At 25.0% G+C, this 14,646-nt stretch overlaps 1 protein-coding gene across 1 annotated transcript; it reads right to left on the bottom strand.

Annotated features, from left to right (window-relative positions):
• Positions 1-11,349: 11,349 nt before the first annotated feature.
• On the bottom strand, positions 11,350-13,418 carry LOC101489437 (trans-cinnamate:CoA ligase, peroxisomal-like). The gene is made up of 2 exons (XM_004503032.4): positions 13,129-13,418; positions 11,350-13,022 (listed from the first exon to the last, which is right to left on the bottom strand). Exons 1-2 carry the CDS (start codon positions 13,324-13,326, stop codon positions 11,466-11,468), a joined length of 1,755 nt encoding a protein of 584 aa, XP_004503089.1. The 5' UTR covers positions 13,327-13,418; the 3' UTR covers positions 11,350-11,465.
• Positions 13,419-14,646: the final 1,228 nt, after the last annotated feature.

The raw sequence follows: 14,646 nt of genomic DNA on the forward strand, positions 1-14,646 counted from the left end.
TATCCTCCTTTATCGAAAAGAGGAATGGTTGGTATGTTTATGAATACTTTTCAGTCACCCTTTTAATGATAAGATGATTGAGAGTATGTCATGAAACTTTTCTGACATGGTCATGATAGGAGAAATAGTAGAAAGTGAAAGCTCCTATGAAAATTATTTTTGTTGAGCTATACAAGTTAAACTTGATTGAGACGATTAACAAGGAGGTTAATATTTGTGGCATTTACCCAACTGTTCATGCTCCATAAAAAAATGTGAAGAGCTCAAGGAATTCCTTCAAGAATTAATGAACGAGAATTTCATATAGGTAAGTTGTGCAAAAGATGATCATGTGTTGACCATAGAGCCGTGCGTTGAAAATAATATATTTTTCTCAAGACCTTTGGAAATCCTTTATAGAAAAAATGATCTTAAGCCAACTCCAAGTAGATCAAATCCAATAATTGTCCAAGCAACAATCATTTTTCCTTATGAAAGTACCAAGACGGTACCATGAGATTATGAAGTCACAACCCATTTGGCCAATCATCAATCTAGTGATAACTCTAGACCTAAAAAAACTGATGTAACTAATATTCAGGATTGGTGAGATGACTCAAAGTGGTCGAGTCTACGCTCCTGAACAAACTAGAAAAAAGGAAGGTCAAGGAGAAAAATAGAAAGAATCTCTTAATCATGCTATAGCTAACGAAATTCATGTTCAAAGTAATAATGTATTTCAACTCATTTTGCTGTGCTCAAGGCGATAAGGATAATTAATTATGGCGCATGTATTTAAATTATGTACTTATTATCATTAAATGCATTTTTGAATTCTCCAACTGTTTCTTTTCTTTTTATTGAAATGACAATCTTTATTCATATTTTCGTTTTTTTTTTACTTTTTCTTCTTAATTTTAATAATGCATAGTCGAAAATGAATCTGTTGAAAATAGCAGCGTTAGAACGAACACCTTCTTATAATTTTGAACGCCCAATTAATCACACGGATGAAGATTGTGAGTCTCTCCCATAATTAGAAAGGCTAATGGAACATAAAGTTAAGATAATCGAGCCTTATCAAGAACCTATTGAAGTGATCAATTTGGGAACTGAATATGATAAAAAAAAAATTAAAATTGATATGTCTATGAAAGAAAGTGAACGAGAAAAGTTGATTAAACTTTTATTTGACTAACAAAAAAGTAAAATACATACAACAATACACATAAGTATTTCAGAAACTAATAAGAAATTACTTAATCAAAAACTTAATCATATCAACTAAACTAATTTCTTCTACTTATGATCAACGATCAAAAGTAATGCAACCTACAATCTTTAATATCATTCGCCATCGAAAAAATATTTGTTGTTGTTTTCTCATCTCGACTATGGGTGATATTTGATGTGACCAATTCAACCAAGTGTTGGTAAGACTGAGAGAATGTTGAAATTGATGATAGTCTCCATAAACTCATTACTCAAAATATGGTACCGACTAAGCGTGTCTTTCTAAATCATTTCAACAAACACATAAAGTGCAAAATTAAAACAAACAAAAATATCACACTAAAACGATAAAATACAATAATGTCGCACTTAGACGACAAAATCACAACAAAACGAGAAGAAAAAAAAAGCAAAAATCATTTATTTTAGTAAAAGAAAAAAAATGAGTTCGCATGAGGTACAATTTAATAAGAAATATTTGTCTCTAAGTTTACTTTCTTAGAAAAAAAAACTTTTAAAACAAAAAGTACTCTTATGATCCATTTAGTTATGGTGCTTGAAAGTAAAGATGTAATATTTAAAAAAAATTATATTTAGTTTATTTTTTAATAGAGAGGGGAGGGAGTCAAAATCTTTAGTAGAACTCAATTTACTCTACCTCTATTTTGTAGAGATTTAGAGTAGAGGGGATGAAATCAACACAACTAAAACATTAAATATATGTTTGGTTATGCATTTCCAAACCTCAAACGTGCAGTACATGGATCTAACGTGATTTCATTCATTTGAAAAGGAATTTGGATAATTTTAAGAGATTTTGACATGAATATTCTTTTTTTTTTTTTCTTTTTAATTCTAAAATGCTCTACTTTGAAGAAAAAAAATCAGAATACATAACTTAAGTATGTTCTTAAATGTTTAAGAAATTAATTTTGATACACCTTTTATATAAAAAATACAGTGTTGATGAATTTTAATCACTTATATATATAGGTACATTTTTAAAACTTAGTGGAGATTTATTGACTCCTTTAAAATTATTCTACATATTAATTTATTATAAAAATAAATTTTATTAATTCAAATATTAAATTAAAAATTCTTATCAAATAGATTAATTTTATAAATTTTGATAACATTTTAAAATAATTGAACACTTCAATAAATAATTTTAAATGTATATATAATAAATTTATAAAAAAATATAAATAAATCAACAATTATATTATATAATTACAAATTTTAAATTTAAATAAAACTTTATGTACTTATTTATTAATATAATATATCAATAATTATTATTATTTAAAATAAATTATACCGAACAATTCATCTTAAAGTTATTCAAATTTAATGGATCCCGACCCAAATCCAAGAAAATTGTTACAATTATTGTGTATAAATTAAAATTCTATTAACAGCTGTCTTTTTTTTTGAGTCAATTGACACCTGTCCCTTTCTTTTGTTTGAAGGCGCATGTACATAATTATTTTATTTATTGGTACGTTCATCCCATGTGCCGTGGGTCCAATTTTATGAACCATGACGTCGTCGTAAAGAGATCAATTACACGTTATTCGTATGGCCTCATAAATACAATACATCAAATATATAAAACGAGGGGAAAAGACACATAATCGACAACCTCATGAATATTGTGGGCAATATGATTGTATGAAATTATTGGTTGCAAAGTTTGCTAACCTTTTTAGATATAACACGTGGCGAATAGTTAAATATATTAAATATTTATGTAGATACCATATTCTGTTCTTGACTAATCTTGTCATAAATTTAATGAGTTAACAAAACAAAATCTTAGTTTTGATGTTAATAAGATCCACAAATCATTGATTTATTGGGGATGGTTTATGGTGTTTTATAGCCTAAAAGTTGGTCCAATCTAAATTTATAATCTCGTTAAGGACACAAGTGCAATGCTATAGTTTACAAAAGAGTTCTAACACGAAATGCACGATTATATACGTGGTTTCACTTCCAGTTTTAAAAAACAAAACAAATACCAATTACAATAATTTCTAAATATGAAACTTTTTGTTAAAGAAAATATAATCATATGATTTTGACGAAATGATTCCACATACGTCGTACAAATTACTAAATTACAATAAATTTTTATCTACGATTGAAAATGTTACACATCACATTTTCAACAAAAAATTTTATTTTGTTTTTTTGTTTACTTGATAATTTTATTTTTCTTTAAACAGAAAAACTTCAAAATTCTACTAAAATTATGATCCTCTTCTGGTTAAAAAAAACAAGAGCATCATCTCTAATGGATCATAATAAGTTTTCTTCTATAATCTTAAATGTTACACATCACATTTTATATATAAAAGAAAAAAACTATTTTTTATTTATTTACATGAAAGTCCTATTTTCCTATAAATAGGACAGTGATTCTATTCACCAATTCTGTAGATTATTAAAATATGAAAAAATAAAAAAATACCAACTCTATAACAAACAGCCAGTAGAAAAATAATGTGTCGGATCCCACCACTTGATAAGTCAATGTCATAATTAATGCTCGAGAAATATCTCTTTATCGCTGACAAAAATAAACATCATTTAATATTTTAAAAATATATATTATTTTATTTTATATTTATATATTTGTACGAGTGTGCAGAAATACTATTTATTTATTTATTTATTTATTTATTTATTTATTTATTTATTTATTTATGTGAACAAACAAGTAATTCTCTTGATACTCAAATTGTGAAGAGACAAGTCATATTGTCAAGAAAAGAACTATATTATCTTATGAAATGAAATTGCATATTATCTTATGAAAAGAACTAATAATTACTACTAAAGAAAAGTTAACTTTTAAATATGTTTTGTGTTCTTATAAATATAATAGTTTTTATTTTTAATTATGAAAAAAAAATTGTTTGGATTTTATTTTTATAATATCAAAAAAAATTATTTTTTTATTTTTAACGTCAAGTGTACGTTACAAAAATGTGAATTGATAAAGATAAATATATTTTTTTGTTCCTACAAATATAATATTTTTCAATTTTAGGCCATATAAAAAGATTTGTTTGGATTTTATGTATTCATCATCATCAATTACAAACTCTGAAGTGAATTTCATTATATTCATCAACCCAACGATCAATATTTTCCCTCAATCAACTCAATTTATTTTCCTTCACTATTCATACCTCACTTAAGTCAATTTTTTTTATCAATAACCCTACCTCCAATCTCATATTTTTCGTCTATTATCTCAAAAAAATATCAATCTCATCTTTAAAAATTAATTATTTAAAAAGGATTAACAAAATAGAAAATTAACCCGTAAAGACTTAAAAAAGATTAATTTTTTTTTTATATTACCCAGTTGTTCAAACATCTTTTATCGATTTGTATTTTAAGGTTTTGAGGAGGTTAGGGGATGCACATAAGGTGTTTGATGAAATATCTAACATAAATGTTGTTTCTTTTACTGTTTTGGTTTTTGAGTATTTGAGAGTTGGTGATGTTGGAAGTGGTTGAACAGGATGTTTCGACTTGAAACGCGGTGATTAATCTTCATATTTGAAAATTAACTATTTAAAGGATTAATAAAATAGAAAATTAAACGTAAATGTTTAAAAATGATTTTTTTTGTTGAGATAATAGAGGGAAAATATGAGGTTGGAGGTAAAGTTATTGATATAAAAAATTGGATTAGGTGAAGTATGAATAGTGAAGGGAAAAAGATTGAGTTGGGTGAAGAAAAATATTGATTGTTGGGTCGATGAAGACGATGAAACTCACTTTCTCTTATAGGGATTAAAATTGAACAGTGTTATATTTGCAAAGACAAAAAACATATTTGTCTTTGTCAACTCACATTTTTGTAACGTTTATAGGGATGAAATACAAATAAAATTTTTTAGACTTAATTGCAGTTTTAGTTTCCTTATTTTAGCTGAATTACGAAAGTAGTCCATTTATTTTATTTCTGCCTAGTTTTAGTTTCCAAACAAAAATTTTGGTCTAAAACTTGATGAAATGTTATTTTTTGCGCTTATTTAAGCTACATCATACTTCAAGATCTTGTGGTGCAACAATTGTACCTGAAATATATGATTATAAATAGTATGGTGTGACTTAAAAAAATGACATTTCATCAAAATTTTGACCAAAATTCTATTTGAGGGATCAAAACCGGAGAGAAAAAAAAAAGGGAGACTATTTTCGTGATTCAGTTAAAATAAGAAGACCAAAACTGCAATTAAACTAAAATTTTATAGGGACTAAAACTAAAAATTATTATATTTATATGAAATAAAAACATATTTAAACTAAAAAATTAGTAGGATTTGTGATCTCTCACAATTGCGACTAAGATCCCACTAAAATTTGTCTTTTTTTTCTTTCTGAAAGAGTGAAAATGAAAATGGACTTTAACTCACAAAATATGAGTAGGACCACTTTGCTGTTTTCGTGTTTTTCATGGTGGAGGACAATTTCACAATACACATGGCGATGTTTCTTGACTTTTTCCTAATCTATTAAAGCATCTATAATGAAAGTTTATGTGTTTGATAAATAGACATTACTCATTCTATAATTTTAATATCATATTACAATTATTAATTTAAATCATTGATAAAAAATAAATAGATAAAAGAAAATTAAATAATATTGATAATAGAGAGAATTAATTACATTAAAAGTTATAAAAAAGTTATATAATTAATTAAATAAATTACTAGTATAAAATAACTAACTAGCTAATATAACTAATCAACAAATATATTTAACATCCTTTTTAGCTAGAATATGTTTCTGCAAGATCTTTGTCTCATTTTTTAAATATTAATTTGACCAAAAAAAAAAGAATTTTGTCACTAAATGTAATTGATGTTTTTGAAAAATCTTCAACAATTGCACTGATAGCATATATTATTGAGTTAAAAAATAGGAAATTTAAATAATACAGTTGAATCTATATTTTTCATACATAATAAAAGTTGTTAGTATTTAAACAAGATTGGTATCAAAATATTGAATAAGTTGAGTTTTGATAAAGTTTTGTTAAACAGTTGTCTTTAATGTTCATTATTTGAATTTTTTTAATTATTATCATCAAAATGAGATCATTTTAGTTTGAAATTTGAGATAGAAAAAGAAAAAAAAAATTAGAGGAAAAATAAATAAATTATTTAAGAATAAAAAAGTAATAAAAAATAATAAATCAATTACAATTCTATGAAAAAAATTCAAGAAATTTTAAAAAAAGAAAAATAATGGAATAATTATCTGACACCAAAATAGAGTATATAAAATATTGATATTAAGTCTAAAATAAAGAAAAGATAAAAATAAAATTATATTAATAGAATGAAGAAAATTAGTATTTACAATAGATGTAAGATGCTATTTATATATAGATACTAAAATAATTATTACAACTAATTTGTAACTAATTTAACTAACTTGAAACTAATCTAATTAATTTATGATTAATATAAACTAACTTTATAATATACTTAATAAATATTCAATCTTTTTAATTAAACAAATAAAAAATAATATTAATCGGAACATACCAATAACTCCATCTCATCACAATTCAATGACTTTCATTTATTTTAATATTAAAAATGGTAAGTTACGCGGCCTAATAGTTACTATATTATTATATTATGTTTCTCTCCAATTGAGGTATATCTATTTGGTACCAATACATATTGGATTAAGCTCCCCCCATTGGAGGGTGTTAGTATATATTATGTATTATTTTTTCCGTCCCATAATAATTAATGGTTATATTTCTAAAATTTGTATATTCCAAAAAAAATGATTATTTTTAATTTTTAATTTTTAATATAATTTCAATTGAATTTTTTAATTATATTATTTAATTAATATTATATACACCAATAATTTAGTAAAATTATTATTATATTTTTTAATTTATTATTTTTAACCTATGTGAAATAATTAAATTCGATCATTATTTTAAGACAGTAAAAATATAATGTAAAGAAATTCTATTTGAGGAAATTTTTAAGTGACACTCTCATATACATCTAAATTTTTTCCCATTATAACTTTTTTATTTTTTAATTTCAATACAAATAAATAATAATTCATTTAATTATAAAATTTTAAATGATACTTTATCATAACGAAATCACCAAGTTGATATAGTCAAATAAAATATAATATTTTAAATTAATTTAATAATTAATACATAATATAGTAATTTCTAAGGATATTAATTATAGTTACATATATTATATTGAATACTATAACAATACTAATAATATTGATAGATATTATTCAGAAAAAAGGGAGATATACATCTATTTCAGCTTCTACGTGTGGAAAATTTTACCAACAATTACCGATAGGTTCAAATAGGGGTAGACAAAGTTCAATTTTGAACTAGAACCGTTTGAAAATTGAACCAAATTGATTTTTAATTCGAAAAAATAAACCGAACTAGTTTCCAGTTCAAAAAACTGAATCGAACCGATTTTATAAAATGGTGAACCGGTTTTTCATTTTGAACCGAACCAAACTGGTTTAACTTAGTTTTTTTTGTTCATATAGACTAAATTTTACATAATTTAACCGAACCGTTCAAATGTATGGTCCCCGTATTTTGTCCAGAATGAATACTTAATTATCTCATTTTTAAAATTGATTTTTTATCTTCTATTAACTAATTTTGAATTTTTTTATCTCCTACTAACAATCTTACTACTAATGTAACACTTATGAATTGAATAAAATATTTTCTATCTTATTATTTTTGTTATTAATTTTATTTATATATTAAAATATTAGAAATCAATTTATTTAATTTTCTTTTAAATATTTTAATATTATTTTAAATATTTTAATTTATTACATTTTTAATATTATTTTGCTTATATATTAAAATATTTAAAATTAGTTTGTTTTATTTATAAATTAAAATATTTAAATAAAATATTTAAAATTTATTTTATTTATCTAACAATAATTTAAAGTATTTAATTTTTATTTTTAATATTTTAATATATAAAGAAAATAAATAATAACATTAATGACGACAATAATGACATAGAAATAATCTTATCCAAGACACAAATGATATCTAAGTACATCATAATAAAAATGATCGGGAGCCAAAAAAGTATCAAGAATTTGTTAATAGAGGTACCAAAATACTGGTTTTAAAAAATAAGGGATAAAAGTTTAGTTTTGATAAAATAGAGGACTAAAAATGTATTTAGACTTAATTGATACTATCTTTGTCCTTATAGAACCATTTTAAGATTTTTTTTTTCTTATCTATTTTTATTAGTTTCCTTTCAAATTTTCAATTGCATTAATTATTTATATACTACCTTGCCTTCAATTATGTCACATTGTTTATCTTCTACAATATGAAATAAATATTACAATAAAAACATAAATTAGTTATTTCTCTTGAATGCTAAACTAGTAAAACAATTTAAATTATCAACAAATTTAATACTACAACTAATTTTTTTAATTTGGGTCAAATTATCATCGGAGTTTTATATATAGGAGCATAGTTAGTACAAGTTAGTAGTATATTTACTTATAAAAGAGATGATCATGGACGATACATCTTTTGGATTTATAAATATGGATTTAAATAGTGTGAATGGTGAACTATCATCATTATTATTTGAGATTAAGAGCATTAAGTTAATCGTCTAATTGTACAACAATTGAATAATTAAACAGTTAATGCTAAAAACCTCTGATTGAGTTTAACAAAATGATTCAACTATTACAGTTTATTTAGAAATATGATTTAATACATATTCATCAATTAATTAGTATTTAATTAATAATAATAGACCATAATTTATATTTAAAAATAATTTTCATTAATTAATTATTGTCAATGTATAATTGATTAATAAAAACATTAATCTAACACCACAACTAATGATGCCAATATTTTATATTTTTATTTCTTCGCATATAATATACTTTTTTTTAAAATGTAAATGTGTCAAATAAAATTTTGTACAAGAAGGTGTTGAGAGAGTTGACAATATGACTTTCTTCGAATAAAAAAAACTTGGGTTCGATTTATGAAGTTGTACATTTGGAATTATCATTCCAAAGATATTAAAAGTTCTTTACATATCACTAGAATTAATACAATTGTTTGTAGGATTTTCATTTAAAAGTTCTAAAGAGAATTGTCAATTCCATGACAAATTAGGTTTTAATTCATAAGCTGCTTCTCTCTCTCTTTTTTTTTTTAATAATGTTTTTTTGCCTTTCCTATTTTCACGCTAAAGTTTTTTAACATGTGCTTAGAAACTATGATAATGATAATGGTTCAATATTACAATAATAATGGATGAAAGAAGATTTGTAAAAGAAATTTATTTATTTATATTGTAAAAAATTGTGACCTACTTTACTTTACAAATGTAGAAATGACAATTTAAACAATTTCATACTTTTAAACTTTAAACTTTATGAACACGACAATAAATACATTATTAGATATTTTAAATATAACACTCATCTTAAATTGATATGACATAATAATGGTAACATAATCATTTAAATCATTTTTTTTTATATTTTTGTTTTTATTTTTTATAAATTTCCTCTACGAGAGGTAATTTTATTTGAAACGTGTTGATAACTAAATATAAATATTTTTTTAAATGGGAATTTAAATTCAAAGTTGTAGAAATTTAGTCCGTTCTACTAAACTCAACTTTAGTACCACGCATTATATTATATCTTTAAGTTCATATAATTATACACACACATATTCATATATTAGATTATCTGATATGATGCTTAAGATTATAGTTTAAATTTTTGGTCTAAAATATAATAGGATCAAATTTTATTCAACATCTAATTATAAATTTATACTAAGTTAAAAACCCAATTATAATTCAATGTATTATCATATAACATGTTCAATTATTTGATTGGTTATTGTTATTAATTATAAATAGGTGTTTACACACACAAATATATTTACAAACATTTAAGTGAATATGTGTATGATATATATTACTTATTTAAAACTATATATATTGCACAAGATAATTCACGTTAAAACTTTTCTACACTTATAAAAAATTCACGTATTTTAGATAAATATTATATACATTAATATCATAGATAGAAAAATAGTTATTTCAATCTTTGATAATAATTACCAATAAAATTTGTTATAAAATACTTTAAGATAAATAAATAAATTATATTTAAATTAAAAATTATCTCCGTAAATGGGTTTTACACATATTAAGACAATTATATATGAATGAAAGGAAAAAAAACAATACTATTTTTAATAAATTATTTTCGTTAGATACATTTTCAATGTGTAAATGATGCTAAAATGTTAAATAGGTTTTGAGTGCAAACCAAACATTTTTCCTAAAAGTAATGGAAAATGGTGCATTACGCAAAGATACGAGAAGGACATTTCAGATATTAGACACCTTTTATCTTTCCCAAAAACAAAGGTTGATTCTCCGTTAAAATTTCAAACATTGCCTAAAAGAGTTAACAAGAAAAAATACAAAAGTATCCCACATGACTAGATAGAAATCTTCACACCAAATTAAATTATGTGCAACACATGAATATAAATGCTCAAGCAACTAAGTGGATGCAAACAAGAAAGGCGTTAGGTAGAAAATATATTTCTTCAGTTTTAATTTAATTATTTAATTTGAGTTGTGTGCGATTATAATAAAATGATTAGTTTTATTGAATTTAATAATAAAATGACTGTTTGTTATTTAAATATAATTAATCGAGAAATATGATTAATTAAAATATAATAAATAAAAATAATAATTAATATTATAAATTAAAGAATAATTTAAGATATAAACAAATGACAAATAAAACAAATGAAATATTTATACTATAGTTTTGCACTCTGCCACAAAACCGAGTGGAGCATATTTAAATTTAAAAGCCTTAAAGTTGTGGAAGTTACAACTATTTAAATATTCGCTCTACTCAACAACCTTCGAATGCATTGTAGTAAAATATATATAGTTGAATCATTTAACATCTAATTAAAATTAGACATCTAAATTATAAATCAAGATTTTAGATTTAAAATTATCTAATAGACATTCTGCATTCCAGCAGCAGCAAATTTAAAATTCTATTTAAATATAGGCAAATAGCCCAAAACTATATGTACACACACAAACATGCACATACTATAATAAATTTCTTTAAAGTAAACAAAGACTTCAAAGACGAGACAGAGCCAAAACCTGCTCATTATTTTGATTGACTTGGCTATTCTTACCATTACTATTATTCTCATTCACCACAAAAAACTTAGCTTTGACTCTCAATCCAAACTTCTGAATCTTACCTGTAGCAGTCTTTGGCAACTCCTTCATAAAAACAACTTTCTTAGGCACCATAAAATGTGGCAAATTCTTCCTACAATAACCAATCAACTGATCCTCAGTAACAGAAACATGATCATCCTTAATATTCTCATCATTGTCCTTCTTAAGGGACACAAAAGCACAAGGACTCTCACCCCATTTTGGATGTGGCATTGCCACAACAGCAGCTTCCAAAACCATAGGATGCCTATAAATCACATTTTCAACTTCAACACTACTTATATTTTCACCTCCTGATATAATCACATCTTTAGACCTATCTTTAATTTCTAAATAACCATCACAGTGTATAACACCTACATCCCCGGTCCTAAACCAGCCATCTCTGAACGCTTTCGATGTCGCTTCGCTGTCCTTAAAATACCCCATCATGATTCCACTTCCTTTCAAAACAATCTCCCCCAATGTTTTCCCATCTCTAGCCACACTCTCCATTGTTTCAAGATTCTTCACATCAACATCAGTTAATGTCAAAACACTCACACCTTGTCTAGCTTTCATCATTGATTTCTCAGCTTTTGGCAATTTGTCCCATTTCTTCTGCCACTCACAAACAAGTGCTGGCCCTGTTGCCTCTGTTAAACCATAAGCATGTGTGACATGAAAACCAAGCTCTTCAATTTTCTCAACAAGTGAAGCTGGTGGTGGTGCTCCACCAGTTAGTATGTTCACTTTTGATTTAATCACTCTTTTTTCACTATTTTTGGCTCCTAATATAATGTTGAAAACTATAGGAGCACAACACATGTGTGTAACATTATGCAATTCTATGCTTCTATAAATATCATATGCTAATGTGTTTCTAATGCAAATGTTTGTGCCACCTCTTGCAGCCACACCCCAAGTGAATGTCCAACCATTACAATGAAACATAGGTAATGTCCAAAGGTAAACAGGTTCAGAACCCATTTCCCAACCAAGGATTAAACTCAAAGTACTAAGATAAGCTCCTCTGTGACTATAAACAACACCTTTTGGTTCTGAAGTTGTACCTGATGTGTAATTCAATGCAATTGGTGACCACTCATCATGAATTTCTTCAGGTACATAATTTGGATTACCATGTTGAACCATTTCTTCATATTCAAGCTCACCAAGTCTTATACCTGTTGGAGAGTTTATGTCATCAATTACAATCACTAGTGGAAGTGATGAATAGTTTTGGAGAAAGTTTTTATCTTTCTCTTCCATCAGTAATCTCAAGGCATCTTTAGCTTTGGGTACATATTCATAGTCTACAAAGAAAACTTTGGCTTCAGAGTGTCCAAGAATTGTGGCTATGTTCTTAGCGTCCAGACGAATGTTGATGGTGTTCAGTATACCACCTGCCATAGGTACTGCAAAATGCATCTCATACATTGCTGGAATGTTTGGTGCCAACACTGATATCTGTTTCAAATATACATATATAGACATATAGTTTTAATTAAATTGCGGTTGATATTGTAAAAAAAACATGATTTGCATAAATGAGGAAAATGTGAAGAGTACTTACAACATCATTTCTAGCAATATTGAGAGAACGGAGGGAAGAAGCGAGGCGGCGACACCGTTCATAAGTTTGTGACCATGTGAAACTGGTTCCTTCATGGATCACTGAGGTAAGGTTTGCATAAGAAGCTGAAGCTCTCATCAAGAAAGTTAAAGGGGTGAGTGTGGTATAATTTGCTTGACATTTTTTAAGTTCGTCCATTTTGAAGTGTTTGAGTATGTTTCACTAGAGAGAGGGACAAAAATTGAGAAGAGGGGTTGTTGTGTGTTGTTTTGTGGTTTAGGAATGAGATTGAGGGAGGTGTCCTATATATAGGGATTTTGAGCATACATTGAAGCCCAATTTATTTTATTTGTGGAAACTGTGGGACCATTAATTTAATTAGTTACTAAGAAGATGCAATGAAGGTTGTGTATGTGGAAGTTTATGCACGGAAATTGCTTTGATACTGTGAATTTGAACATACTTATTTATGGTTGTTGTACTTGAATTTACATTTTTCTTTTGTTTCATGCATCATGTGGTAATTAAGGATCTCATCTTATCTTTTATTCTTACTTTTTTATGGGTAAAAAATACTAAATTAATAAATTTCTTTTTTTCTTATTCATTATTATGGACACTCTAACCACTCTTATTTACTAATCCAAAAAACTGCAATGTTTAGTGATATTCATGTATTTTAAGTTACATGTATTTTAAGGATAATACATGAATATAATAGTTTTATAGGAAAATACACAATATGTTAGTTTTATTATATTCATGTATTTTAAGTTACATAGTACACTGGATCAATCTCAATTTTTAGTTTATTTTTATACTAAAAGTCGTTCATTTTTTCTTATAATAACAAAAAGTCGTTCTAAACAAAGAACAACTTTCATTTTAAAATTGGAATTTCACACTTAATTAACTCATCAATAATATAGCATATTCCATCCACATCAACTTTTTCATCAACTTTTCCATGCTTTACTTGGCTTATGGTTATGGGTGGTAATATATTAGAACGTTTTATTTAATAAAAAGATTGGATTTAATTTTCTTTTAAAGTTTATTAATTTAAATATGTCATGTTTTAACATATATAAAAATCTATTAGACTTTATATGCCGATATATATATATATATATATATATATATATATATATATATAACTTTATTATTATTTATTAATATTTTTATTTGTTAGTAACTTATATGTTTATTATTTTATAAATTTTTTTATATATAAAAATTTAGTTTAACCTATTAAAAAATATAAAATATATTATTTAAATACTTTAATATGAAATAGGCTTTCAGGTCAAAAAAAAGTCTATGATAGATTGTATGTCAGATTCAAGTCTAAAAATTTAATCGTCGATCAGATTCAGACTTTTTAAAGTCTGACACAACTTATTCTCACCCTTACTTATGATGGCGAATAACAATTAATTTATATATTAACCAATATTTAAACTAAACAAAATTGACTAATGAAAATAATAAATAAAATTAATTTTGTAAGTAAAATTT

Source organism: Cicer arietinum, chromosome 6 (genome assembly GCF_000331145.2).
Source record: "Cicer arietinum cultivar CDC Frontier isolate Library 1 chromosome 6, Cicar.CDCFrontier_v2.0, whole genome shotgun sequence".
Lineage (NCBI taxonomy): Eukaryota > Viridiplantae > Streptophyta > Magnoliopsida > Fabales > Fabaceae > Cicer > Cicer arietinum.

Bases quoted from the DNA above. Each gene is read 5' to 3' on its own strand.
- LOC101489437 (XM_004503032.4), bottom strand. From the start codon at position 13,326: ATGGACGAACTTAAAAAATGTCAAGCAAATTATACCACACTCACCCCT. The intron at 13,023-13,128 runs GTAAGTACTCTT...TATTTGAAACAG, and splicing joins ATATTGCTAGAAATGATGTT to ATATCAGTGTTGGCACCAAA.